The 26,054-nt window shown below is 38.0% G+C and overlaps 3 protein-coding genes across 5 annotated transcripts in view; 1 reads left to right on the top strand and 2 right to left on the bottom strand.

Moving 5' to 3' along the window:
- LOC134812712 (DDB1- and CUL4-associated factor 11-like) overlaps positions 1–3,160 on the bottom strand; it is a 49,269-nt gene extending 46,109 nt beyond the window's left edge. For 2 of the 3 annotated variants that reach the window (XM_063820244.1, XM_063820245.1), the window contains exon 1: positions 3,150–3,154. The gene's annotated coding sequence lies outside the window, so the exon portion shown is untranslated. Of the gene's footprint in view, positions 1–3,149 lie in introns of all 3 variants that reach the window. The other variant, XM_063820243.1, reaches the window with a different exon arrangement.
- Positions 1–26,054, bottom strand: part of LOC134812705 (POU domain, class 2, transcription factor 2-like) — a 1,142,226-nt gene that overhangs the window by 659,400 nt on the left and 456,772 nt on the right. The gene's annotated exons all lie outside the window — the stretch shown is intronic.
- On the top strand, positions 1,323–26,054 carry LOC134812701 (uncharacterized). Its single transcript, XM_063820225.1, has 38 exons — positions 1,323–1,380; positions 2,085–2,231; positions 2,547–2,717; positions 2,984–3,130; positions 4,215–4,388; positions 5,001–5,143; positions 6,213–6,360; positions 6,584–6,895; positions 7,167–7,439; positions 7,984–8,103; positions 8,274–8,417; positions 9,401–9,570; positions 10,836–10,962; positions 11,148–11,276; positions 11,552–11,722; positions 11,974–12,095; positions 12,367–12,577; positions 12,802–12,999; positions 13,139–13,246; positions 13,432–13,734; positions 13,968–14,061; positions 14,400–14,512; positions 14,803–14,895; positions 15,264–15,396; positions 15,583–15,722; positions 17,217–17,522; positions 17,816–17,909; positions 18,060–18,196; positions 20,157–20,243; positions 21,041–21,185; positions 21,339–21,472; positions 22,008–22,151; positions 22,354–22,553; positions 22,722–22,749; positions 23,195–23,307; positions 24,295–24,630; positions 24,921–25,250; positions 25,592–26,054. The coding sequence occupies exons 1-38, from the start codon at positions 1,323–1,325 to the stop codon at positions 25,667–25,669; spliced, it is 6,081 nt and encodes a 2,026-aa protein (XP_063676295.1). The 3' UTR covers positions 25,670–26,054.

The raw sequence follows: 26,054 nt of genomic DNA, 5'->3' as shown, positions 1-26,054 counted from the left end.
TCAGCCGCACCTAGTTCTCCATTTTCGAAATCACAATTGGTCCCATATTTCCAAATTTTTCCTGTTCTGAGATTGTGTGACCAAATCATGAAACTTTTTGTCAGCTTTTTTCATCTAAATTCTTCTGAAGTCAGTTGAGGTTTTATTTTTTAAGGTTTTATCCAACTTGTGAACATTTTTGTGGTGGGTAACATTCTACCTCACCACAAACAATGCGTGATAAGAATGTGTGTATAAAGATTGCTGTCCCTAAATTCCTCAAGTCTCCTCGGGTCTGCAATTAGAAACAATAGCAGTTTCCAGCAAATCTACAGTCTCTTTACACGTCCACTCCAGGTCAACATCACACAATGGGGGACAACAAAGCATTTGCAGGTCACGTGACCGCAACGCGGTGCTGATATAATCTCGTTATAGTCAGCTCAGTTTCATGATTCGGTTTCATTGTTGTCTCGTTCCCTTCCGGCTCTCTCACATTTAACGAATTTAACTCGATATAAGCCTACAACATTGTGATAACCCAATCTACACATTCGTAAACATTCCTAGGATTGTTACAGCTAATTGGGTCAGGTTAGATAAACAGATATAGAGAGAGGAATGGAAGGGCTTATAACTTGTGTTCTGTTTATCTTACTACCACGATCATTAGTGATCTGTGACTCGTTAATTGTTATTTACTTAAGGGATCCGTTCACATTCACCGGCTCCTGGTTTCTTTTTATTAGCTTCTTCTATTTCTAGTCTCATTAATGTTATCGTTGTTGAGTGATTTATATTTATATCGCCCGGTATAGCCCCTGCAACTCACTATTACATTGCTCGCTCTTCATTCTCTGTCATCTTCTACTGTTGTCTGTATTGATCGTGGATTGTATATGTTACTCTTTATTTTGTTCTCGCATTTGATTTTTCAGCTGATGTCACAAACGAACCATGTTGTCAGTGGCGTAGGGTTGCCGGTTGCCCCCCTCCCCTTTTGGCGCCCCTCCCTAAAATTGAACAAATTAGGTGATTTTAGAGGATACGCCGGTAAAATCTCTAAAAAAGTGTGTTTCTAGATCAAAACGCGCAGTTTTGCTAGTACCTCAGTTAAGTTTTTCAAAATTGTCCCACATTCAAACGACGATTTTGCGCCCCCCCCCCCCGGGGTTAGCGGGGCCCTTCGTTACGCCACTGCATGTTGTCGTATTCGTTCCATTTATTGTGATACTGTAGAACGTTGATACTGATGGGGAGATGTTTTTACCCCCCCCCCCCCCCCCCCATTAACCGTATTATTTAACTACACATATAGTACTAACCTATTCTCTCAAAAAGATATGATTTTAAAGAAGGCGCTCGCTGTTTTGTGCCTTGTGACGACAGTGTGGTCTGGAGGTGAGTCATCTAACTCTAACATACGTTTTACAAAATATCTGTTTACGATCGTACTACAGAACACAAGGAACATTACTTTTGTAGTACTAGACCCTTTCCTTAGTGATACTATTACTAAATCTACCGCTTTCTGAAAAATTTGCTTAATTCGCTAAGGAATCTTCCCAGAAAATTGCCAATTTCGGCATTTCATTGGTTCAAATTGGGTTTTTTTGGGTCGATCGGCGATTGTTTCTGATCGTACCTGATGGTTCTCAGGGATTGTTCTTGACACGAAAACAAAGGTTGGATAAAACATTTAAATCTCAAAAAGTGACTAGAAGACATTTTTTAGAAGAAGGCAGAAATTATAGCGGTAAATTTCTGGGGAAAATAGTGTTATCAGCTGTGTAGTCAGGGTGTTACTAGGGTGTTACTAGGGTGTTACTAGGGTGTTATTAGGTAAAGTACTCTTATCAGCTGTGTGGCCCCGACTAACACACCAAAACAAAATGTAGGCTTTTTACATTTAGGCCGGTAAAAAGTATCGATTAGGGAATAGTATACCTAAAACTTTGTTATCATCGTCAAATAAAATGCAAAACTTTTCACAGAACGGAAATGCATGACGAAGAGAAATTAGGACTTTTAACTGATTTTAGATATATAGCTGCATATCAACCAGCGGTTTTCTAGCCTGTTATAAATAAAAACCGTTTTTTCAGAGATGAGTTTCTATAGGAAATATGGGTCGATTTCGGAATCGGTTGATACAGCATTTATCTTCACTGAGATGGTTAATTCAAAGATCGATTGTGAAGCGTACGAGATCACAGACGACACCAACTGGAAATTGATCTGGAAATTGGAAGGTATGAATACACTCTATTTAAAATTAAATACACTCTATTTAAAATTAAATACACTCTATTTAAAATTACATACATTCTATTTTAAATTAAATACACTCTATTTCGAATTAAATACACTCTATCTTAAATTAAATATACTCTATTTTAAATTAAATATACTCTTTTAAAAATTACATACACTCTATTTTCAGATTTTTTTATGACTTGCAAAATATTTTCTGAACTTAAACTTAGTTGTTTGGAAAATTGATAGCATAAGGTAATCTAAGCTGGAGTTGTCTTGATGATGCTAACAATCACTAAAACCGTTTCCAGGTGTTGAGGTTGGAGGGCCTCAATCATATAACTCCGGGTCGCAAACGCTTACCAGCACTTACCTGGTTAAACCTGAGGATGGTGGCAAAAACTTGGATTGTATCTTGAATGTCGTAATTGACGGAACAACTGTGCAAACTCATAAACACAATCTTAAAGTGGCGAAAATTGGTAAATTATTTTCTTTTGATAGTTTTAAGATTTCAATTCGATAGTTATAAATGCATTTTTAATTTTTTACAGCTCTCAAAATCAACATAATAGGCCCTAAGGAAAGTTATTTCAGAATATTTTCCGACTCGCACAAGTCAATATATTTAGCTGTGCTATGCTTGGACCCTGCTGTATTGATTATATACCACCAGACTGCATTTTTCATGTGATTTATTTGATAAATTATTTATCTATCAAATAATTAATTAACCTACTCCTTTCAGAATTGAAATTCGATTTCGGAGATTCTTCAAAGGTTTATGCTCCCGTGAACGAAGAGATCGAAATTAAATGTGTCGTGTCTGGTTACTCTTTTAACAACTTTGTGGGGTTTGAAGACGTTATCCCTTTTATAAGAGAATTGACCGGAAGTAAGTACCAGTAAAACACTTCAATAAATGTTTTTGCCATGAAACGGACCAAACTGATCCTAACTCATATTCCACTCATCATAGCATATCGCTTCAGCATGTACAAAGGGCATAACCTCAATCAGTTTAATGTAGTGAAATGACTGGTGTGAATGAAGTAGTGTACTAATACAAGTTGGAGAGGATCAGGTAAGCTTAGTCAGCATCCATGATGTTACAAACCCTCTGGGACATTACTGCGCCCAGTCTCCAAAGTTACAGTAAATTCCTACTACGGACAAACAAACACAGACAAAACACCAACAAGAAACTGATATACACTAGCTAGCTCAGAGAGGAAATGAGTACCGGCTCAGGAGGCATGTCAAAACAGGGCGCCCTTTCGAACACTACTCGGGCTAGAATCAGTGCAATTCGGACACTACTATGCAACTGAACCATGCAAAACTATATAAGTACACCTATGCTGGCAAGGCAATAGGTCAGACTGCCAGTCCTGAAAACCAGTTCTATGATAAGGGTCACGCAAGCCCCGAAGGGTTAATACAAAATCAATAAATGTTTTTGCCATGAAACGGACCAAACTGATCCTAACCAGTAAAACACATTATAATGATCTACTTTGGTGTTCTTTACACACTCTAACTGGGGCCTGTAGTGATATCGTGGATCAATCCTACTCATCCTACTCATCTTACTCATCCTACTCATCTTACTCATCCTACCCATCTTACTCATCTTACTCATCCTACTAATCCTACTCATCTTACTCATCCTACTCATTCTTCTCATCTTACTCATCCTACTCATCTTACTCATTTTACTCATCTTACTCATCCTAATCCTACTCATCCTACTCATCTTACTCATCCTACTCATCTTACTCATCCTACCCATCTTACTCATCTTACTCATCCTACTAATCCTACTCATCTTACTCATTCTACTCATCTTACTCATCTTACTCATCCTACTCATCCTACTTGCTGGGCATGTGAAGATTTCCAATCTCCCAAAAAGTGATTTGGTTGACAAGGTGCGTGTACTTTTAAAAAATACTTTTTAAAACTCCTGATAATTTCAGATACAATTGTAAAAAGCGGCTATGAGGTAAATGCGGGTGATGGTACCAGATATGTCAGCTACAAGGTTACAAAAGGCTCGGCGGATGATATCAAATACCGGTGCGAACTGGACGATTTCGGAGGCAATGGAGATGATGACGGGCCAGATGTGACACTGGATGTTAAATATATGGGTAAGCGCTGAGTAGTAACTATGTATATGTAGATTCAATTCGTTATAAAAGTTCTGAGAATTGTTACACGATCATTCGGATTAAACTTATTCGGAAGAAAACCAGTAGATTAGCAGATAATATTTATTTTATGGTGGGTTAAATAAATAGCAAAATCGTAGATCAATTACACCGTAAATCCCTAGATTTCGTTATCGCCCATTTAATTACACCATCTGCCTGTTCTCGGCCAGATGAAAAATACAGAACACTAACCAATCAGAGCACAGTATTCACACCGCGTGATAAAGACTAACCAATCAGAGCACAGTATTCACACCGCGTGATAAAGACTAACCAATCAGAGCACAGTATTCACACCGCGTGATAAAGACTAACCAATCAGAGCACAGTATTCACACCGCGTGATTAAGACTAACCAATCAGAGCACAGTATTCACACCGCGTGATAAAGACTAACCAATCAGAGCACAGTATTCACTAAAATTATACACAACCCAACAAACAGCCCTCTCTGTTAGAGAAATCACTGTTATACTGTTATACAGCATTATCTTAAACTACTGTTATACACTATACAGCACTATCTTAAATCTTAACAATCTCCATCAGCGTTAGATACGGATTTAGAAAAGTTGTACTATGTTGCCGAGAACGGAGTTGTTGATTTAACAGGCGAGATAGAAGAATTTGATTGGGCTGATGCTGGTTACCCGAAATCAAAATGGTACTCAGCTGGTCGCGGGGGATCACAGGTGAATATTTAGACACATAATATAATAAATTGAGTTTGTAGCGTATATATGACGCTTTGCCCTTGTCAGAGGGTCTATCATTATGAGTTTAGATTGAAATTGGCTAATCTCCTCTGAATTGAATACAAATAACACACGTTATTGCCGACGTTTCGCCCCCATGGCTTCTTCAAGGCGGAACAAAAACTTTGTTACATAGTGACCTGGTAAATATCCAAATTAATACATAAAACTCTGAGAAACATTAAAAATAAATGGGAAGATTCTAAGCGGTAGAAAATTTTAAAGCAAAAGATAGATGTTAGGCCAAAGAATCTAGAACTGTCCAATATTTGAGAGCTAGACCAACGTACACAGAACAGCAACGAAAATAGCTTCCTACTCCCTAACATTTTCGGGGAAACTGAAAGGGTGCCACGTACATATATTTTGATGACATTTACATAATAGCCCATGTGGTAAGGATTATAGCCCATGTGTAAGGATTATGCAGACCGAATGATCTGGCAATCACTGTATATCAAGCAGTTACTTCCTAAAATAAACACTCAGCTCTCACCTGAAGCAGACTCGTGGCAAAAGACCACATGGGCTATTATGTAAATGTCATCAAAATATATGTACGTGGCACCCTTTCAGTTTCCCCGAAAATGTTAGGGAGTAGGAAGCTATTTTCGTTGCTGTTCTGTGTACGTTGGTCTAGCTCTCAAATATTGGACAGTTCTAGATTCTTTGGCCTAACATCTATCTTTTGCTTTAAAATTTTCTACCGCTTAGAATCTTCCCATTTATTTTTAATGTTTCTCAGAGTTTTATGTATTAATTTGGATATTTACCAGGTCACTATGTAACAAAGTTTTTGTTCCGCCTTGAAGAAGCCATGGGGGCGAAACGTCGGCAATAACGTGTGTTATTTGTATTCAATTCAGAGGAGATTAGCCAATTTCAATCTAAACTCATAACATAATATAATAACATATAATATCATGTTTAATGTTTATATTATATTCACTGCGTGACAGATGTATACAAAAGTTGCTTGGTTTCTAACATTTTATGGCCATTTCAGATTCCCGGCAAGATAGCCAGTTATCCCGGCGCGACAGCTTCTGATTCTCCAATCTATTTTGAGTTCGAATACCGAGGGTCATTGAACACAGATGGATTATCATTTTACCCTGATTTTTCATTGAGGTCCAAGGAAGCCAATATCATAGGTAAGGTGTTTGGGTTTTTTAAACATGAAATAAGTCACTTTAACTAAATTTGGGTTTCTGTACATGTTGTGTTTTTTAAGATCCCGGAGTTCAACACTGGTCTACACCCATGATCTCAACCAAGCCACCTCTGTTACACTCAACATTTCAGAAACTGGGGAATAAGCCTTTCTGTCTTCACCGGGCTAGATGGTCTATAATAATAATAAGACCTTACTTTCAGAGCTGAAGATAGCTGCGGAAACTAACATTGTGGCGGGTGATACGATGACGGTAACCTGTACAATTGTAGCACAAGCTACCGCATTTTCCATCAGTCTTATGAGGGATAATGTTGTACTCCAAAGCACCGATCCTGTTGGCGGTGGATACGAATCGAAGTTCTCCAGCGGTTACCAGCAATTGACAGACGGGGTAACTTTACAGTACAAATTTGAAATCTCGGATATGACGAAAGGCACAGACGATCAAAACAGTTATAAGTGTGACATAGCTGGAAAGACATCCTCCAATGCTTTAAAACCTGTAATATTTGGTAAGAGGGTCTGGTGTCAAATATTTTAGTTGATACTTCTTCTTCGTTGTAGACTTATCAGATCTTTAGGATGTTTGTTTTTAACTGCTTTAGATATTATGTAAAGTTTGATAATTAATAAATGATGTATCGGTTGTTCCCATGTGTTCATATGTGTGCTGGATACCTTAACCCAGCGTGGGTACTGGGTAACCATGGTTACTGGGTAACCATGGTTTTGAATTTGTCAACTTACCAATCAACGTTAGAATTCATTACATTATCATTTCAGAGATGCAATCAAGTGGAAATAACGTATGGCTGCTGAATGCGGGAGAGAGTTCTCCATTAACTTGTTTTATCGAGGGGTCCGATTCTTTCGATATAAAATGGATGGATGATAGCATGGATTTAGAAGATGGAGTTTCATTTAATATAGAAAAAAAGAACGGAGGTGGTAAATCCATGAGCATCCTTACGAAAAAAAATGTCGCTATCGCTGACGCACAAACCTACAAATGTCTAGTGGCTAAAGCTAAGACTGCAATTACTGTAGAAGTGACTGGTAAGTACATTCGTAACACGTAGTCTTTCTTGTAACACGTGGTCTTTCTTGTAAAACGTGGTCTTTCTTGTAACACGTGGTCTTTCTTGTAACACGTGGTCTTTCTTGTAACACGTGGTCTTTCTTGTAACACGTGGTCTTTCTTGTAACACGTGGTCTTTCTTGTAACACGTGGTCTTTCTTGTAACACGTGGTCTTTCTTGTAACACGTGGTCTTTCTTGTAACACGTGGTCTTTCTTGTAACACGTGGTCTTTCTTGTAACACGTGGTCTTTCTTGTAACACGTGGTCTTTCTTGTAACACGTGGTCTTTCTTGTAACACGTGGTCTTTCTTGTAACACGTGGTCTTTCTTGTAACACGTGGTCTTTCTTGTAACACGTGGTCTTTCTTGTAACACGTGGTTTTTCTTGTAATTTAAATATAAAAGATGTTTGCGGTACATTTCTATTTATCCATATGTTTTTGTTTCATGAATCGCAATGGTGTGTTAAACTGTTAAAGGACCACCAACATTATTTTAATGGTAAAATTTTTATTTTCAGAACCGAAAATTGATTTTACGAAGGTATTCGTAACGGCAGATATGGATGATGTATCAATTTCCTGTACAGTTGATATAGCCCACAAGGCTAAATTCAAAACAGCGTGGAAGGGTCCGAATGGTAAGACTGATCTCTTAGATCTTAAATTATATTCACAGAATTTAACGAATAATTGGGGGTTTTTAGTATTCATAAAGCTTACATTACATATTAAAATGATCATTATAAAAGATTGCTTTATAATTCTAATTTCATTTCATCATGTCGTTATTGACACCTTCCGTCCTCAGATAATAATTGGGTCGAAGATAGTACCCAGACAATTACATCAACAGACAAAGGAGAGTATACTTGCACAGTTTTCGAGATAAATGGTAACAGGATGGATAGTCATAGTGTGACCCTGACGGCAATGGCGTACCAGTTTTCTGTTGGTAAGTTTAGCTAACAAGTTTAGATAACAAGTTTACTGTTTCCAAAGCCTTGTCAGGCAACCTTAGTATAAATATGGGATCACACAAGTCTGATTTCTACCTGTAAAAACTTCCCCTTACTAACCTTTCTGGTGTATTTTTGAAAAATATTTCATTCAATTCTACGACTATTGTTCTGGTTCACATACTTACATAGTTCACGACTTCACGTACTTACATATTTCACTTACTTACGTAGTTCAAGTACTAACATAGTTCACGTACTTACGTAGTTCACGTACTTACTTAGTTCACATACTTACTTCGTTCACGTACTTACGTAGTTCACGTACTTACGTAGTTCACGTACTTACGTAGTTCACGTACTTACGTAGTTCACGTACTTACGTAGTTCACGTACTTACGTAGTTCACGTACTTACGTAGTTCACGTACTTACGTAGTTCACGTACTTACGTAGTTCACGTACTTACTTAGTTCACGTACTTACTTAGTTCACGTACTTACTTAGTTCACGTACTTACGTAGTTCAAGTACTAACATAGTTCACGTACTTACGTAGTTCACGTACTTACGTAGTTCACGTACTTACTTAGTTCACATACTTACTTCGTTCACGTACTTACGTAGTTCACGTACTTACGTAGTTCACGTACTTACGTAGTTCACGTACTTACGTAGTTCACGTACTTACGTAGTTCACGTACTTACGTAGTTCACGTACTTACTTAGTTCACGTACTTACGTAGTTCACGTACTTACTTAGTTCACGTACTTACTTAGTTCACGTACTTACGTAGTTCACGTACTTACCTAGTTCACGTACTTACATAGTTCACGTACTTACGTAGTTCACGTACTTACGTAGTTCACGTACTTACGTAGTTCACGTACTTACGTAGTTCACGTACTTACGTAGTTCACGTACTTACGTAGTTCACGTACTTACGTAGTTCGCGTACTTACATAGTTACCCCATTTCAGCGACACCTCAAAGCAAATATTGGTACCTCGGGTCTGAGGATGAAATTACCCTGAAATCTGGAGGGTACGTGTTTGATCCAGTACCTTCAACTACGGATGGTCTCGTTATGACTTACAAATTCAGGGCCTCGGGTGACGGCACGATTCTTAACCTACAGACACAAGGCGAGGTAATTTACTGTCATCTGCATTCTGCATGATTCTTAACCTACAGACACAAGGCGAGGTAATTTACTGTCATCTGCATTCTGCACGATTCTTAACCTACAGACACAAGGCGAGGTAATTTACTGTCATCTGCATGATTGTTAATACTATTTAACATTAATTTTAAAAAACCCTCTTTATCCCACTTGCAATTATCTAACTCAAATGAAGCTTTTTTTATACACTACAGTATAAATAACTACAGCAGGGTGTCATAATTATTGGCGCGTAGACAATTTTGCGTGAAATTTTAGCTTACCCAAGCTTTTAGAAACGATCATTACTTGACTTCTGAGGGTCAGTTTCCTATAGAGTCTTGATCATTCTATAGAGTCTCGATAATCGTTTATACTACAGTTCAGTCTAAAAACGAAGTCCGAAAGAAGTTGAATTTCGTCGATAATCACGACGAAAGAGAAAAATTTGGATTATTGGACTTGAAGCCTTCGGCTGCTTCCCCTGAATTCCGGGATGAGTCCGCCCGACTATATTTTATTGCGTCAGTTAGAGGAGAAAGAGAGCTTTTATAAAATCTATAGTTTTCGATATGTTTCGCTATCGCCTGAAGAGCTGTGCACTTTAGTCTAAAGAATAATTTCAGAAAAAATTCACCGAAAAAAAAAATACACATAAATCCCTTACTTCTGCGTAAATCTAACCAAGTATGGAATCGACCCTTTAAATAACGGCCTAAATTATGGGTTTTGAGGTACAACAACACAAAATTCTGAAATTCTGAAAAAGTTCAGCTGATTGTCTACAGACCAGTTTTTGAATTTTTTAATTTCGATATTCAGAAGTAAAGTTATGACCCGTCGAAAAATATTGATTTCATCATAAAATACACATAAAATTTCAAACACGCCAATAATTCTGACACCCTGCTGTATAAGTCACAAGTACAATAATCTTCGGGGCCCGTATCCGACATAATCACCATTTACCAACAAACATTACCACAACCATTCAGAGCTAAAAAATGCACAGAATGAATAAATAAAAAGCTGGTTTGTCCAATGGTTCATTAATCGATCATTCAATTAAGTAATTAGTTGGTAAATAAATTAAACATAATTAATCAATCAAACTATTTAATCAAACTAATTAATTAATCAAACTATTTAATCAAACTAATTAATTAATCAAACTAATTGGTTAATCACGTTAATTAATTAATAAAACTAATTAATTAATGAAACTAACAACCTAACCACGTTGCGTTGCACAGGACAAGTATGTGTTGTTGAACGCTGGCCTGGCTGACAGGGTCGTGGAATGTGCGATCGGTGTCAGCGGAGATGGGGTCTCCTCAGCTATGATGGGGCCAATCAGCACTATTACTGTCAAGCAAAGAGGTAAATCACCATTACTTTATTCATATTATTAGTATCAAGCAAAGAGGTTTCCTCAGGTCACCAATAGTGAATAACTATTGATTTCCATTCAAAACTTAAGTTAGTCAGTTCGATAAAAAATTATAAATTATAACCACAGCTATCAATGTGTCTCGTATGAAACCAATTAATTTAACTTCGCCCAGAAATATACGTAACGCAGCCTGGCACAGTGGCCGTGTATAAAGATTCCCTTGCTAATGCTAAGCTAACATGCCATCTTACTGCTGATTCCAATGATGGAGACAAAGGCTTCACACCTCAGTGGTACAAAGGTTTGCAAATATTTCTCAATTGTAATTTGTAATTGTTTTCGTAATCATTATAATTGTAATTTCAATTTTATGTGGATTATTATTAGTAGATGGCATAGTCCGTATCGAATTTAATTTAATTCTTTAAACATAGGCTAACGAACTTCATTCCATCCGGATCGTTTGAATTAATTTCTACATTTTAAACATTTTTTGGTTTCAAAGTGAGATATTCGAAATCTGATCAACGTGAGGTATTATTAGTGGCTTCTATATCAATATGACTATCGTTTCAGATAACAATTTGTTGACCGGTGGGTTCACCAATTTTGAGGATAAACTTAACGGAATCTATGAGAGTGTCCTTACAATCACTGGAGGGATAGACGCTAGCACTGCTGGGAGTTACAAGTGCAAGATGGATAACTTAGACTCAGCTAAAATAACTGAAGTAGAAGTCAAAAAGGGTAAGCAGATATAATGTCGTTTATAAACATACATAGTAACCTCTGGTCTGTTCTTCATTGTCATCAGTACACTTTATACATTGTATACATTGTATACATTGTACACGGATGATATCGTAAACTACAAGTGTTCAATATTCACAGCACGGATTTCTTTGGCCGCTGGTACGTGTCTTAAAACATATATATACATATTATATATATATTGCCATACATTTTAAAACAACTATTAATCCTATTAAACCTTTTAGTTTTGAGTCCTGAAATTCAGCCGATATTTTGGATGGATTCTGAGGATGTAACGATTGTGGTTGAGGTTGAAAAAGTTGGAAGCTTAACTTATCGAGTGAATATCGGGGATGCAGAAACCAGAGTAAGTAACTTAGTTGTTAGGGGGGGGCTTATTTTGCCGCATCATGTATCAACAATTATCCCAGTGCACCTCCAAATATGAATAGTTACTGACTTTTATTCGCTGTGATTTTTGCCCATAACGACCCGTATGAAACCTGTCTTAGCTGGCTGGAACTAAAGGAAAATATCTTTATTCGCATTTCCAATTTCTACTAATAGAGGTGGCGGCAAAATGCGATCAATCCCTTATCCCCACCAAACTACAGACAACATGACAACACTTTATACAGGATATTATGTTGAACGCAGCGGATATGACGTGCGGTTCATTGACATGTAAATATGAATACACAACCACTCGCCCTAATGGTCCTGCTGGAGATAACAACATCGCTCTCTTTGTCAAAATCGATGTTGATCGATCAAGCTCTTTAGCTGGACAAGGTCTTTTGGGAGACATCTTATTCATTCCTGAAGTCAAGGTCCCTGTTATGGACAGAAGTAAGTTGTATTATTTGTTTGGCTGCTGGAAAGTTGCCATAAATACTGCCAACTCAGAAAGGGCCACGTATAAATGCACATTTGGCCAAGCAGATAATTTCCATCATATTTTACCAATTGAGATGAAACTTTCCAGTATGTTTATTTTACCATTTGCCACGTGTTACACCGGCTACTACTTTCGAATATGATTCTTGTTGTGACCCAACACTTATTTGTTTCAGTTATGATCTTAAACAGTTTTGTGATGTTTGTAAAAGGTGAAGACGCACGGATCAATTGTATGGTTGTTGGCGAGTCGGATGTTGACATAAAGTGGTTTAGGGGTGACGATGAGGTTACAGATAGTGACGATGGGATTACATCTATATCGCAGTATGGCTACAGCACTATTGATTTTTCAAGAACCAGTTCTCTCATCGGTTAGTATCATCAACATGACATGGAGGTTAAAAAAGGAGATGATACTTCTGGTTGGCAAATTTCTTTATCAGGTTTAAGTTACATTACAGCCTGTTATTGGTCCCTGCAGATCTTGCTAAAATAACACCACTTTTTCAGTAACTGCAGAAAGTGACGCGCAAATGCAAAGTTACAAATGTTTCACGCGTGCCAACAGCGGTAACGTTGTCGTGGAACTCCAAATGGCGAATGATTACATAGTTATAGGTACGGAATTAAAAATGTTTCATTGTCTTATTTGACTATCATGATGGTGGGCTTTTTAGTTACTCGGTTCCTACCCAAATTCAGTTAGTTTTGGACAAGGTTTGCTCCTCGTAAAGTTCATTTGAACATGGTTGGTATCCTTGATTTCTAAGGAATGTACGATACAAATGACTATATTATCGCAGATAAGCCTGCCATTGAGGCAACCGGAGGTACAATGGACGGCATCGATCTTGATATTGACGAAGGTGAAGAGCTTTCTTTCACATGCAGCGTCATTATGCGTGACGGACTCACAAAAAAAACAGTTTTATGGAGAGACCCGAATGAGCTTGGCGAGATGGTCAGAGCAGATGACACACACTTTATCGACAGTATCGGGGCAGTTGGGTTGAGCGACGATGGACATTACTTTTGTGTTGTGATGTATACATATAAGGGAGCGAATTTACAATTGATCACGTCTAAAATCAATGTTGCTGTTAAAGGTTAGATTTATCATATGTTACAAACTTAGGTCGTTATAAAGTTGGTTAGATTAGAAGTACGATTTTGTTAAGATCCAGTATTTAAGTTGGTACTGTAATCACAGTGCAAACACGTGACGTAATCATGTGACGTAATCATGTGACGTAATCATGTGACGTAATCATGTGACGTAATCATGTGACGTAATCATGTGACGTAATTATGTGACGTAATTACAACGTTAAATATTCAGGATTTACGGCGTCAGTAGACTATGTGTCTAGTAGAGAGGGAATCGCAATGACTGTGAAGTTCTCCGGTGATTTGAAATCCAAATCGTCTGTATGGTATGTTAACAATAATTGTAGAGCTTTCACATATACACTGTTATCACACGATCACTATCACACAATCACTATCACACAGTCACTGTCACACATACAGTCACTGTCACACATACACTATACAGTAACTGTCACATGGCTGATATGATTATGACTTATCAGCTGTGTACAACTAGTCTGATACAAGCTGCAAGCACTTGACAGTTCAGCTACTAAAGCTGCTAAAACAAACTTTTCGTATCTCTTATAATATGTTTTAAAACAAGTAAACAGCTAGTTTACGGATGACCCTGTAAAAATTTAAATTATCTGCAATAAGGTAACGGTATTGTTCCTGCTAGGCTTGACGAGCAGACAGACACAGCGTACGAAGTAGCTGATGATCAGAAACGGGCAGCTGGCGATTATACCGTTACTCAGAACGGCGAATCTACCATCCTCAGCATTGCTCCAGGTTCTCATTCAGTTTATATTTAAATATTTTATATATTTTTATATATCTTTATTAATATACTAAAGAGAAATCCGGGTAAAGCTATGTGAAACTCAAGATATGAGCCGTACTGTTGTGTTTGCTTCATTTGTCCGATTAGTTTTATCGAGAAGATAGGATTTATGTTCAAAATATATTGCAAAGGTCAGGGTAACATGGAAGAGATCGTTTGAACAATATTCTTATGATACATTTTAGGTACATTCTTGGAATTGTTTTCTTATTTTATATCAATTTATTAATAATTTCAGGTGTTATGGTGCAAGGTACTAGTTTCAAGGTTACAGCTATGTTAGATGATGATGATACAGTTGTTAATCACCGCCAATACGTCCAAGTCTTTCGTGAGTACAAGTCCCTTTTTAGTTACTGTTAAGTTACTGTTAAGTTACTGTTAAGTTACTGTTAAGTTACTGTTAAGTTACTGTTAAGTTACTGTTAAGGTACTGTTAAGGTACTGTTAAGTTACTGTTAAGTTACTGTTAAGTTACTGTTAAGTTACTGTTAAGTTACTGTTAAGTTACTGTTAAGTTACTGTTAAGTTACTGTTAAGGTACTGTTAAGTTACTGTTAAGTTACTGTTAAGTTACTGTTAAGTTACTGTTAAGTTACTGTTAAGGTACTGTTAAGTGACTCTTTAGTTACTATTTTATGAAGAATCTAATTGAGTCAGACGTGTTCGTAATCTTACCGCTTGTCCAATTTCCCTTAGAAAAATTGGATGTGGAAAGATTTTTCGCTGACGACCGGACCGAGGCACTCGACGTACATGTCAACATACCTATCAGCAATTATGAAGGAACACCCACAGTGACAACGGTTCCTGAATCTGACAAATCCACCTCGTAAGTCATTTTACAGTTTACAGGACAACTATTATTGTCTGGTTGTAAAAGTTTTGTAATTTTGTAATGAAACATGAAAAGTAATCTGTTCTTTCAAATTGCATACTTTCAGCTTGTTCTAAAATCATTAAAATAAATTAAACAAAAATTGAGTTAAATAAATTAGATAAAGGTTAAATCCTTTAGGTCACACACGGCCTCAAACCTTGAAGTAGTGATAACAGTGGACCCTGCGGTCGTTAAAGCTAACGAGATGGAAATGGTCGCTACAGTAACTCTTAACGACGATTCTGTTACTGAAGTAACGATCAAATTTATCCTCGCAGGTACATAGTAATACATATCACAAATCTGTTTACAAAGCTACAAGTATAGCGTCTCTCTAAACTATGTAATACATATCTTATTAAACTAATAAATGTTTTTGCCATGAAACGGACCAAACTGATCCTAACTCATATTCCACTCATCATAGCATATTGCTTCAGCATGTACAAAGGGCATAACCTCAATCAGTTTAATGTAGTGAAATGACTGGTGTGGATGAAGTAGTGTACTAATACAAGTTGGAGAGGATCAGGTAAGCTTAGTCAGCATCCATGATGTTACAAACCCTCTGGGACATTACTGCGCCCAGTCTCCAAATTTACAGTAAATTCCTACTACGGACAAACAAACACAGACAAAACACCAACAAAAAACTGATATACACTAGCTAGCTCAGAGAGGAAATGAGTACCGGCTCAGGAGGTATGTCAAAACAGGGCGCCCTTTCGAACACTACTCGGGCTAGAATCAGTGCAATTCGGACACTACTATGCAACTGAACCATGCAAAACTATATAAGTGCACCTATGCTGGCAAGGCAATAGGTCAGACTGCCAGTCCTGAAAACCAGTTCTATGATAAGGGTCACGCGAGCCCCGAAGGGTTAATACAAAATCAATAAATGTTTTTGCCATGAAACGGACCAAACTGATCCTAACTCATATTCCACTCATCATAGCATATTGCTTCAGCATGTACAAAGGGCATAACCTCAATCAGTTTAATGTAGTGAAATGACTGGTGTGGATGAAGTAGTGTACTAATACAAGTTGGAGAGGATCAGGTAAGCTTAGTCAGCATCCATGATGTTACAAACCCTCTGGGACATTACTGCGCCCAGTCTCCAAATTTACAGTAAATTCCTACTACGGACAAACAAACACAGACAAAACACCAACAAAAAACTGATATACACTAGCTAGCTCAGAGAGGAAATGAGTACCGGCTCAGGAGGTATGTCAAAACAGGGCGCCCTTTCGAACACTACTCGGGCTAGAATCAGTGCAATTCGGACACTACTATGCAACTGAACCATGCAAAACTATATAAGTGCACCTATGCTGGCAAGGCAATAGGTCAGACTGCCAGTCCTGAAAACCAGTTCTATGATAAGGGTCACGCGAGCCCCGAAGGGTTAATACAAAATCAATAAATGTTGAAACTATGTAAATCCAGTTTTTGAGTTGGTACTTTAATCACAGTGCAAACACGTGACGTAATCATGTGACGTAATCATGTGACGTAATCATGTGACGTAATCACAACACAGTTAGACAATAAGCATCTCTCTAAACTATGTAATACACATCTTATTAAACTGTGTAGCATTCCTTTTGTATTCCTGGTTTTCAATACTTTATTAACTTGAAGTTATTTAATAGCTTACTTTTTGAATTAAGCTGATAACAACTGTGTTGGACTCACGTCAAGCAAATCATTATTTATGATTATCAGGCAAATCATTATTTGTCAAGTAAATCATTACTTATCAGGTAAACCGACAGTAAAGTTAGTGACCGCTGCAACAGTCGAGGAGATGGCCACTATTGAGGTGGAATGTCTTATAGATCAAATTCTCAAGGCTAATCCAGACCTTAAAACTTGGAAAGCAACCCTACTCATAAACGGGGAAGATTCGGGTATTGCTGTAGACAGCGGGAATCCGGACGGATCTTCTTTCAAAATAGCAGCATATTATCCTAAACACAATGGAAAATATTCCTGTTCTGTTGACTACGATATTGAGGATGTGGGACATGTGGTGATGACCTCAGATAGCGCAGACATTCACGTCATAGGTACGTCATAGGTCACGTCATAGGTACGATCTAGCTTTCTTTTTGAGTTTTTGGTACAGATCATTGCATCTTACTCTTAGATTTCAGTAAGATTCGGTCAATTTTTTACAAAGAAAGTTGGTGATGTTTTATCTGGTAAAACCCTGATTTACTAGTTACTACAGAGACTGGCGGAATGGAAGAAAACGCGGTAAATCGTGGTAAATCGTGGTTTTATTATTATAAATCACCTCTCAGTTCCACTAATATCTGCTAATATCTGCTAATATCCGCTAATATCCCCTTTTTTGCAGAATTTGACCACACCACCGACTATGTTGAATACAACGATGGAATTAAACTGAAGGTGTATTTCAGTAAAAAAGTTGTTAATCTTGGCTGCTCATGGTAGGTTGAACAATAAACATAACTGACAACTGAAGGTGATGTTCATGTGCATAGTGTAACACATTTTCGCGTCAGATTTTGTAAGTTTAGATAATATAAATAACTCAAATAAATTCTGTCTAGTGTGCCTCTGCTGACTTGAATCTTCAGGTTTGACGAATCAACTGGAAAAACGTACAAGAGACAAACTAATCCGGGATATTATGGGAGGAAAAAGAGATCAAACTCAGAAAAATATGTAGTTGCAGAGAACGAAGCCACCTACTGTACTATTACCCTCCCAGCTAGTAAGTAGCCACCTACTGTACTATTACCCTCCCAGCTAGTAAGTAGCCACCTACTGTACTATTACCCTCCCAGCTAGTAATTAGCCACCTACTGTACTATTACCCTCCCAGCTAGTAAGTAGCTACCTACTGTACTATTACCCTCCCAGCTAGTAATTAGCCACCTACTGTACTATTACCCTCCCAGCTAGTAAGTAGCCACCTACTGTACTATTACCCTCCCAGCTAGTAAGTAGCCACCTACTGTACTATTACCCTCCCAGCTAGTAAGTAGCCACCTACTGTACTATTACCCTCCCAGCTAGTAAGTAGCCACCTACTGTACTATTACCCTCCCAGCTAGTAAGTAGCCACCTACTGTACTATTACCCTCCCAGCTAGTAAGTAGCCACCTACTGTACTATTACCCTCCCACTTCCCAGCTAGTAAGTAGCCACCTACTGTACTATTACCCTCCCAGCTAGTAAGTAGCCACCTACTGTACTATTACCCTCCCAGCTAGTTAGTAGCCACCTACTGTACTATTACCCTCCCAGCTAGTAAGTAGCCACCTACTGTACTATTACCCTCCCAGCTAGTAAGTAGCCACCTACTGTACTATTACCCTCCCAGCTAGTAAGTAGCCACCTACTGTACTATTACCCTCCCAGCTAGTAAGTAGCCACCTACTGTACTATTACCCTCCCAGCTAGTAAGTAGCCACCTACTGTACTATTACCCTCCCAGCTAGTAAGTAGCTACCTACTGTATTATTACCCTCCCAGCTAGTAAGTAGCCACCTACTGTACTATTACCCTCCCACTTCCCAGCTAGTAAGTAGCCACCTACTGTACTATTACCCTCCCAGCTAGTAAGTAGCTACCTACTGTATTATTACCCTCTCAGCTAGTAAGTAGCCACCTACTGTACTATTACCCTCCCAGCTAGTAAGTAGCCACCTACTGTACTATTACCCTCCCAGCTAGTAAGTAGCCACCTACTGTACTATTACCCTCCCAGCTAGTAAGTAGCCACCTACTGTACTATTACCCTCCCAGCTAGTAAGTAGCCACCTACTGTACTATTACCCTCCCAGCTAGTAAGTAGCCACCTACTGTACTATTACCCTCCCAGCTAGTAAGTAGCCACCTACTGTACTATTACCCTCCCAGCTAGTAAGTAGCCACCTACTGTACTATTACCCTCCCAGCTAGTAAGTAGCCACCTACTGTACTATTACCCTCCCAGCTAGTAAGTAGCCACCTACTGTACTATTACCCTCCCAGCTAGTAAGTAGCCACCTACTGTACTATTACCCTCCCAGCTAGTAAGTAGCCACCTACTGTACTATTACCCTCCCAGCTAGTAAGTAGCCACCTACTGTACTATTACCCTCCCAGCTAGTAAGTAGCCACCTACTGTACTATTACCCTCCCAGCTAGTAAGTAGCCACCTACTGTACTATTACCCTCCCAGCTAGTAAGTAGCCACCTACTGTACTATTACCCTCCCAGCTAGTAAGTAGCCACCTACTGTACTATTACCCTCCCAGCTAGTAAGTAGCCACCTACTGTACTATTACCCTCCCAGCTAGTAAGTAGCCACCTACTGTACTATTACCCTCCCAGCTAGTAATTAGCCACCTACTGTACTATTACCCTCCCAGCTAGTAAGTAGCCACCTACTGTACTATTACCCTCCCAGCTAGTTAGTAGCCACCTACTGTACTATTACCCTCCCAGCTAGTTAGTAGCCACCTACTGTACTATTACCCTCCCAGCTAGTTGGAGAATATTTAATTGTTGACTTATTACGCAACCTATATTCTGGGCTCGAATAACGTTTAAAAGATATAGATTAACCATAATCTATGGTCCATCAGTGGTATGGATTATTGTGTGTTTCCGTGGAATAACAATCTCGCTAATTTTAATAATTTTACTAATTTTAATATAAATTTTACTAATCTTACTAATTTCAGACACCGTTAAGTCCTCCACAAGCTTCGTAGTGAAGGGAGTCGTATCTGGAGGCGCTGAATACGCACGGAAATACCTCCAAGTATACCGTAAGTATAACCATGGAAACCACCAACTGTTACCATGGTAACCACCATAGTAACTACTGGGAGCTTTTGTCATGACCCCTTAGACACCTTCCCGTGTGTAACTCGAGATTCTATTATGTTAATCATAAGAAATGTGATATGGAGTGTCGGTAATGCCGGTATTGACTAATAACACTAATAACATGTGTGACACACCGGTATTAATGTGTTTTCATTTCTCGTTCTTTCGTTTCGTTCACGATCGGTCATCGCATTCAGTGCCATTCAGTTGCTTGAAGTCTCGTAAAGTTGTGTGGAATGTAGCTTAGTAAATAGTAACTGTATCATGTGCGGTTTTGTGCGTTTCCTGGCGTTTTCAGTGACTTTGTTCGATGTTTTGCATTGTAATAAGCTGGGTACAGGTGAGCTGTTCTTTTAAGTTTACACTGTAGAAAAGGGGGCACGGTAGAAAAGGGGGCCACTTACCACGATATGAGCTACACAGTTCCAAGCGTATTGTCAACTGTTAAATCCAACAAATAAGTAGTGTAGTAGTGACCCGTTACTCTGTGTAACGTGTAGTAGTGACCCCGTTACTGTGTTTTCGTGGGACTAAGTTACTTTTGTATTATGAACTTGATTTTAAGACTTCAAGTTCCCTGATCTGTTATACGTGTCTTGGCACTGGTTAGTGCCATATTCTGAAACAAATAGTTAGTCATAATTCAAAAGTTTTAATCATTGTTTCTAATTAACAGCTAACAAGTATCAATTTCGTCTTACGAGTATCAATTTCATCTAACGAGTATCAATTTCAGAGGAGGATCCTGTAAATACTCTGGAGATATACGATGGAGCCTTGATAGAAGCAGGGAATGTTATGGGAGAATCAGTGTATGAAATTACTGGTTATAATGGAGCACCAAGTGTAACATTCAATGTAGCAGTCGCAAAATACAACTTGTAAGATACATTTTAAATATTTCTACTAATATTTTAATTTGCTGCATGAATTCGTCAAGTATTTTACCCTTGACTACAGTATTTATAAATCTCTTAAACTTAATATAATTTTGTTGTTGGCACTTTCTAAAATCTACAATAAATTCTTTTCAGCAAAATTGAAGAGAGTAAGGTGACTCTGCAAGTGTGGCCCATTGTAAGTGAAACTTACAAGTTTGAAGTTGACGCCACTGTGAAACTGAATGATGCCAGTACTGGTTACTCCAAACTCAGATTCTATCAGATCGGTAATTTTTCTTCCGCCAAAATTTTCTATTTTTGAATTTACTTATTCGTGCTTTTCATACAATTGTTAAAACGAAGTCTTCATGTTATGGAGCCAGCTGGTTTGGACTGGCTTAAAATATTTCCATCGTGATACATAATACTGAAATGTATCACTACTCATATTATTTTATAACCGACTTTTACAGAGCTAATTTAAGCTATTCTTCCACTTTCACCAGTTCCACTTGGCACTTACTACCATCTTATTAGCGTTATTAGTGTTTTTATTAGTCCACCAGTCAATCTATTCAATTCAAAGAAATTCCATCGCTTATACAAACAAAATCTCCCTTAAATTCCGGGAGCAGTGCCCATAATTGAGTTTCCTTCCAAGCAATTCAATCTGGATGCGTTCCGGAATGTAAAACTGGGAACCTTAAACAATGGAATTCTGCAAAATTCCACTTAACATTCCACTTAACATTCCATACACGTCTAGTTACGCGTCACCATAGAAACAGCCCGATTTGCTCTAACACACTCTCCCACCTACAGATATAAATTCGGTCCCCTCTGTTGATTGGAAGAACCACCCTGGGCTCCAAGTGGTGTATTACGAACGGATGGATGAGAAGGAGAGGGAAGAGGATGCTTTTGTTTGCACATTTATTGATAACCCAGGAGAAGGCAAACTAGAAGGTAAGTAAATTGACACTTTGCAGCATTTTAAAGGCTGCAAATACTTTATGATTGACTCAAATGTAAAAATAGAGCACGTTAGGGCGAAATTCTCATAAAGTGATGATAGTGAGTGCAACATATTCATCATTAAGTGAAAATGATTAGTGTAACTTTTTCCTCATTAAGTGAAGATAATAAGTGTAACATACTCCTCATTCAGAGAGTGATATAACACATTTGGTATCTGGAAAGATATTGGAGGAATTGGTTTATCCAGATGCGAATACGGCAGCAGTTAAATTTAATGAACTGGAGTTGTTGAAGAAGAAGGAGGATCAAAAGGAACCAATTTTGGATGAGAAATATGGGTGTGCTTTCCGGTTTTCGTATGATGGACAAGAGGCCGAGTTTAGTCGAGAAGTAAGTCTATGAGAATTCTATTTCTCCGTAATTTAACAAAGAATAAGCTTTGACCGTGATGTCCCCAATCTCAAGTTGAAAATTCTGTGCTATATATTGTGGCAAACTATTATGCGAATTATCCATGGAAACTGTATAACATTTACTAACGGTGTACATTTCTTTCAGTTTACTGTTACATTCGACCCCAAGGAAAGTAAGTACCCAACATTTCATTATTCGCGCGAGGGTTGCTTGCGGAGATTTTTACTTGTATAATACTGTAGTTAGTTAACTTCGACCCTTTCTGACGTTATTCTATAAGTTAGATGATATTGAATTTGTTAAATAGCATTCTGGAGTTCTAAAATTGGTTATACAAAATAGAATTAGCTGCCTTGAATGTAGAAGAGAATGGTGGATTTAATATGATTTAAGCAATAACAAATGTTTCGTTTGATGGAGTGTGTACGATGCTGCCAGATGGCATTATAAAGAGATAAAGGGTGGCATCAACTTTGAAGCATGGGATTGTGAAGATTCTGTTTTTACTGCTCAGAGAAATGATAAAAGGGGAGTTTTGTGGCAGCTTCCTTTCTCAATGAACGGTTAATCAAGAGCAATATTGTTGTTAGAAAACACTAAACCAACCCTACCCGCAGAAACGAACTGGGGTGGAATAATCGTAGCCATCTGTATTGCTGTAGGGCTCCTCTTCATCATTTTCGCGTTCATCTGCTGCCGAACATGTTGCGCAAAACGCAAAAAGACAAAGGTAAGATATAGCGTTTCCAAATCTCTTTGTGATCTGTTCAATACTAACGAACTTAGTTAACTTAACCAAGTTAACTAACTTAGTTAAGAAAAGCATTTTTTTATTTCATTTATATGCAAACGTTCTGTTTCTAAGCTTTCACCATTAACTATATCTCTTTAAATTCATGAAATTAGCATTGTATCTGGTGAGTGATGAGCGGGAAAGCTTGTGTTTTTCATATTATCGCTCTGAGAAGTTTATAGCTCCAAAGTTGAAAAGCTTTATATTTGCTGTACGTCCCTTAATTGGCTAGACAAGTAGACATCATTCTTTTAAAAAAACATTCTGTTTCATTTAAATAGTTCATTAGCTGACGTGACAAAGAACCACCGTCTCTTCGTTCACAATAATTACCGAGCTTTAATAGCCCTCTATATCAGTTGAATGTGAACACAAAGTGGCTATATAGCTATAAGTGTTAGGTAAACATCTCATGTGACCTACCAGCGTTCAGGTACCGGTTCACATTCCAACTGCGTTTCTAAGAAGAGAGTAGAATGTGGTCTTTGTCATGTTTTCACATTTCACTCCTTTTGTAAGTAGCCATTGTGCCGTGTTCCCATGTGACACAGCCTGTATCTCTAGCTAATTGTTTCCCTGGACTAATAACACGCGGCCAGCTATTCATCTACCAGTTTAGATGCTATAATAGTCGAGTCTATTAAAGATGTGCTTGGTGATGTTATTAAGGGCAATTTGTACACTGGTGATTTGAAGGTGCAAGGTGGCCTAGGTGGCCAACTTATATCAACAGTCAACATCTGTTATTGGTCTTTAAATTGCTGTTTATCTAATTGGTAGAGCATGTTAGCACAATTGGCAAGGATCCGAGTGGTTATTTAATAAACTTAAGTGGTGGCCCCATTAACCCCCACAACTACCATGCTATCAGTATCACACCCCAGCAATTAGTTGGCGCCCTGTACAGAGAATTATTCGTTGCAGGAGAAGCCGATACCTCTGGAACCAACGGTCATCAGAAATCCGGTTCAGGAAACTAACCTGTCCCCGCCCGAGTCTCATCCTAAATTCCATGATGCTGTTAATTTCCTGGACAGAGTACAGGACCGTTTCGAGAAAGCACCGGATATTTATCGAGCATTTTTGAACACCCTCACAGAATACAGAGCTAAGAACATAAATAGATCGGACTTGGCGGGAAAGGTTGAGGTGCTGTTTCAAGGGCATCCGGACCTGGTGGATGCCTTCAATGAGTTCTTGAAATCGAAGGGGAAAAATCAAACTACGGAAAATGAATACACAGTAGTCGATGTACTTCAGGTACGGTCGGGGTCATGAAAATAATTATTTTAAAATAGAATCCTAATGATTAGTTCAATGGTATTTTAGTCTTTAGAAAGCCATGATTGCTGCTGTACAGTATGTATAAAGTATGCCCATATTGATAAATATGCCAAACTTTTCAATGAATCCAATCCGTTTTGATTGCACAAGGTTCTTTTATGCAAATATGTTGAATACATCAATAACAGAAACAAGGAGCTGATAAAATAGTGGGCACATAATATACTTGGCCGGGTCTACGGTATCTATATAGTAAAATGTATCAGGTTACGAAGAACCCGGCAGCAATTGATTCTGATAAGGAAATCATCACGGATCTGGCGGCATCACCAGAGTCCCACCCTAAATTCAATGCGGCCACTGAGTTCGTGGATCAAGTCCAGACCAGATTTGCGGATCAACCTGAAGTTTATAAGACTTTTCTAAAAATGCTAAATGACTTTAAACCTAAGAAACTTAGTAAATCAGATCTCAGAGCAGAGGTTAAGATTCTTTTCGATGGTCACCCGGATCTTATAGAGGGGTTTAATGATTTCATAAGCTCAAAGAAAAAGAAATCCGAGCCCGAAATTGAAGTTATTGTGGTAGATATGCAGGTATGATTGTTAAATGTTAAATGCTGGATACGACTATCTTGCCGCAAATCTTAACACTTAACAGAAATAATTTTCCCTGCTATAGCTGTAAATATTATTTCCAATCATTAAAATCGCATGTTACAATACTTCACAATCATCGCATGAACCTGAACTGTATTCCCTGATTGTTTTCCTTGATTATTTTCCTTGATTGTACTTGTAGCTAGGAAAACACAAATGATTTAAATATAATCAATACCCAATGTCATGTTCAGAATCTTTTTTGTATAACCTAAAATCATGGTAGTAACACCTAAGTAACACCTCAGTAACACCTTGGTAACACCTTTTTTCTATAGGGTGGTAAAAGGAACGCAAAGAACGGAGAAGTTCACGTCAACGTGGCTACCAAAGGAGAAGTTGACATTGAACTTTGAGTATGAATGTGTGAATGTAGTGGCAGACAAATTAAATATGTTGATTTCAGTCGCTGTGAAGTCGTAATCAACAATATCATGTCAAACGTTGAAGTATTTGTGGTTACTACAAATTGACTATTTATTTAGTTAACGCCTAACGGTTAATTGAGGCAAATTAAATTTTGTTAACAACAATTCTTGTTGTGCTAACTAATTATTGACTTTGATCGGACTAGTATAGCGAGAATCTTCATCCTTGAACTCTTAGTTTAAATTATATTATGAGATTAAGAATGAAATTTTGTGATATAAACTTAAATGTATATTTAGATTCATAACTTTTACTTGATTTCTAATTTCAATATTTTTAACCAAATTCGAGTGGAAGGGGTCTGCACTAGAA

The sequence above is a fragment of the Bolinopsis microptera genome, chromosome 3, assembly GCF_026151205.1.
Source record: "Bolinopsis microptera isolate Bmic1 chromosome 3, MBARI_Bmic_1.0, whole genome shotgun sequence".
Classification (NCBI taxonomy): Eukaryota; Metazoa; Ctenophora; class Tentaculata; order Lobata; family Bolinopsidae; genus Bolinopsis; species Bolinopsis microptera.
Note: the sequence above shows the minus strand (reverse complement) of the source record. Positions and strands in the feature narration are given on the sequence as shown.

Coding starts and splice junctions, on each gene's coding strand:
- LOC134812701 (XM_063820225.1), top strand. CDS start 1,323: ATGATTTTAAAGAAGGCGCTCGCTGTTTTGTGCCTTGTGACGACAGTG. Junction 4,389..5,000: donor ACTGGATGTTAAATATATGG/GTAAGCGCTGAG, acceptor AATCTCCATCAG/CGTTAGATACGGATTTAGAA. Junction 25,251..25,591: donor TTATTGTGGTAGATATGCAG/GTATGATTGTTA, acceptor TTTTTTCTATAG/GGTGGTAAAAGGAACGCAAA.